Source organism: Acomys russatus, chromosome 30 (assembly GCF_903995435.1).
Source record: "Acomys russatus chromosome 30, mAcoRus1.1, whole genome shotgun sequence".
Classification (NCBI taxonomy): domain Eukaryota; kingdom Metazoa; phylum Chordata; class Mammalia; order Rodentia; family Muridae; genus Acomys; species Acomys russatus.
Window position 1 is genome coordinate 13235655 of NC_067166.1, and position 2795 is coordinate 13238449.

The window sequence follows — 2795 nt, forward strand, 5'->3', positions numbered from 1 at the left end:
CTATCAAAACTGATCCTAGGGCCAAAGACCAAGCCAATAACTTCTCACACAGACTCTAGGGGGTTCTCTAGGATTTTTTTTTGCAAAGAGCTGTATCCTTGAAATGGGAGAGAGAAGAGAGAGAGAGAGAAGAGAGAGAAGAAGAGAGAGAGAGAGGATGAAGAGAGAGGAGGAGAGGAGGGAGAGAGAATGAGAGAGAGAGAGAGAGAGAGAGAGAGAGAGAGAGAGAGAGAGAGAGAGAGAGAGAGAGAGATCTGAAAGCCATGGAGTGAGAAGCTGCATATCTAGGAAAAGCAAGTTATCTTAAGTGTTGCTTCCAGGGAGGGGTTACTGAGTGAATGGTGAAGGTCCTGTAACCCCTCCATTCTTCATCCTCCTCTTCCTCCTTCTCCATCTCCACCACCACCACCACCACCACCACCATCATCATCATCATCATCATCATCATCGGCGGCAGAATTTGCACTTGATGATCTTCTTAAATGCGTTTTGAAAGTCCTTGTTGAAATAAGCATAAATAACGGGATTGAGAAGGGAGTTGGAGTAGCCCAGCCAGTTAATTATGGCACCCAACAACGCAGGCATGTGGCAGCTGCTCTCACAGAAAGGCAGGACCAGGGCAACAATAAAAAAGGGGAGCCAACAGAGAATGAAGGTGCCCATGATGATGCCCAGGGTTTTCACTGTTTTCCTCTCACGGGCCAGGGCCATCTTGCGCTTTGCCTCGGCATTGCGCTCATTTTTTCTCTCCAAGCAGGCGGGGGCATAGGAGGTAGCCCCTGACTCTCTGGGCAGAGGGAGGTGCTCTTTGGAATTGCCCACTCGGTGCACTTCGATTACCTCCAGGGTGGCGTCGTCGTCACCCAGCCTCACTGCGCCGTTAGCGCAGGGAGCCCCTACCGCCCTGTTCTCAGCACCGCGCCTGCAGTCCCCACTACCTGGCTGTCCGTTCAGGCTCTTCTTGGAGGGTGGGGCCGACGATGTCCCGACGCTGCCGCCTGCTCCTTTCTTTTCCACCTTCTTGACAGTCTTGCGGATCCGGAAGCGCGCAGCTCTGAAGATGCGCCCGTAGAGAACTAGCATGAGCAGCAGCGGGATATAGAAAGCGCCGAAAGTGGAGTAGATGGTGTAGCCATGGTCCTTGCTGATGGTGCACGCGTCGGGGTCGGAGCGGTCTTCCGGGGTGCGCCAGCCCAGCATGGGCGGGATGGAGATAAGAAAGCCAATGAGCCAAGTGAGCGAGATCAGCGCAGCAGCGCGCCGGGGCGTCCTCTTGTTCACGTAGTCTATAGGGTCGGTGATCGCCCAGTACCTGTCTAGTGCGATGGCGCACAGGTGCAGGATGGAAGAAGTGCAGCACAGCACATCCAGGGCGATAAACAGGTCGCAGGTGACCTGGCCCAGGGTCCACTTGTTGAGCACCTGGTACAGAGCAGCCATGGGCAGCACCAGCACTGACACCATGAGGTCGGTGACCGCCAAGGAGCCGATGAGATAGTTGGCCACATTCTGGAGGGAGCGCTCCAGGGCGATGGCAGCAACCACACAGGCATTGCCCAGCACCGCGCAGAAAATGAGCGTGCCCAGCAGCAGAGAGGTGATCACTTGGTAGCTGAAGGTCACGTCGGAGATGCCAGTATCGTTGCCACCTGTCCCTAAGGGCTCCTGGGACGATGTTGTGTTGTTGCCCTGGCCAAAATTGAACATATCCATGCCTGCTTGCATGCCCGATGGGGTGGGGGAAGGGAGAGGGGGGAAAACTGAAAGGGGGATCTCCTTTGCCCCTCCCCCTAGGGTCTTCCGCCTTTTCTTGGGAGTTTCAGAGGGAGGGGATCTAAGGACTGGAGCGGGAAGTTCTTACTGCTCTGGCGAAGGCATCTGAGAGGAGCAGCTCACCAGCGCTCTCTTGCACCGGCTCCCGCGGGTCCTGAGCGCTCAGAAGCTCCAGCCTGGAAACTGTTGTTGGCCTGAGAGCAGCTTCCAAATCTCTGGATCCTGGAGAGATGGCTGCAATATCTGTCTCACGCTGTCCATTTCACTTTGTCGCTGCCCAGCTGGCTGCGGGAGCCAGACTCACCCGACTGACTAGCAGTCTCCAATCTCAGAAGTCTCTGGATTCCAGAAATCCCATCCTGTGGGGTCACTCTGTGACTCTAATATCCTAGTTCCTTCTCTTCCTTTCTCTTGCCTTCTCCAGTCTCCGCTTTACCTTTTTTTTTTTTTTTTTTTTTTTTTTTCCCAACCTTTTTCTCCTGGCTCCCTCCCACTGGCCTTCTCTTCCAGTTCCCCTTTGCTTCTCACCTCTCTTTCTTCAGTCCTCTGTATCGCTCAGACAGCTAGTTCCCCCCTTCCTCCCACGCTAACCCCCACCACCACCCAACACTTCCCTAGTCCCAAACGTCTCCTGTCTCCTTCTTTTGGGTCCCCGCCCTCCTCTGCCTCTATCCAAGAGCCCTTACGTTCCAGTTGGCACACTCAGAACTCACTTCATATACCTGCTCCCCGATCCAATCTGCTAGTCAGACCAATGTTTTAACAGATTAAACCCCGCCTCCTACCCAGCAAAAACTAGAAGGAGATAAAAGGACAGACAGAAAGAAAGAAAGAAAGAAAGAAAGAAAGAAACCTTTGCCCACTACCTATTGTCTTTATTTCTGCCAAGTTCTTAAGTAGAGACAGGTTCACAGTGTGGTTATTGGAAACAAGGAAAGACACAGGGAGCTTGAAGGTATTAAAACTGGGCAGCCCACTCTCTAAATTATTAAGTAGAAAGTGCGGGGCTAAGCTTCTTTAAA

General features: G+C 53.2%; 1 protein-coding gene across 1 annotated transcript; it reads right to left on the bottom strand.

Annotated features, from left to right (window-relative positions):
• Positions 1-418: 418 nt before the first annotated feature.
• Htr1a (5-hydroxytryptamine receptor 1A) lies at positions 419-2213 on the bottom strand. The gene has a single exon (XM_051172541.1). It carries the CDS (start codon positions 1723-1725, stop codon positions 445-447), a length of 1281 nt encoding a protein of 426 aa, XP_051028498.1. The 5' UTR covers positions 1726-2213; the 3' UTR covers positions 419-444.
• Between the last annotated feature and the right edge of the window lie 582 nt (positions 2214-2795).

What these genes read in the sequence shown, in the direction of transcription:
- Htr1a (XM_051172541.1), bottom strand. Translation starts at nt 1,725, where the DNA reads ATGCAAGCAGGCATGGATATGTTCAATTTTGGCCAGGGCAACAACACA.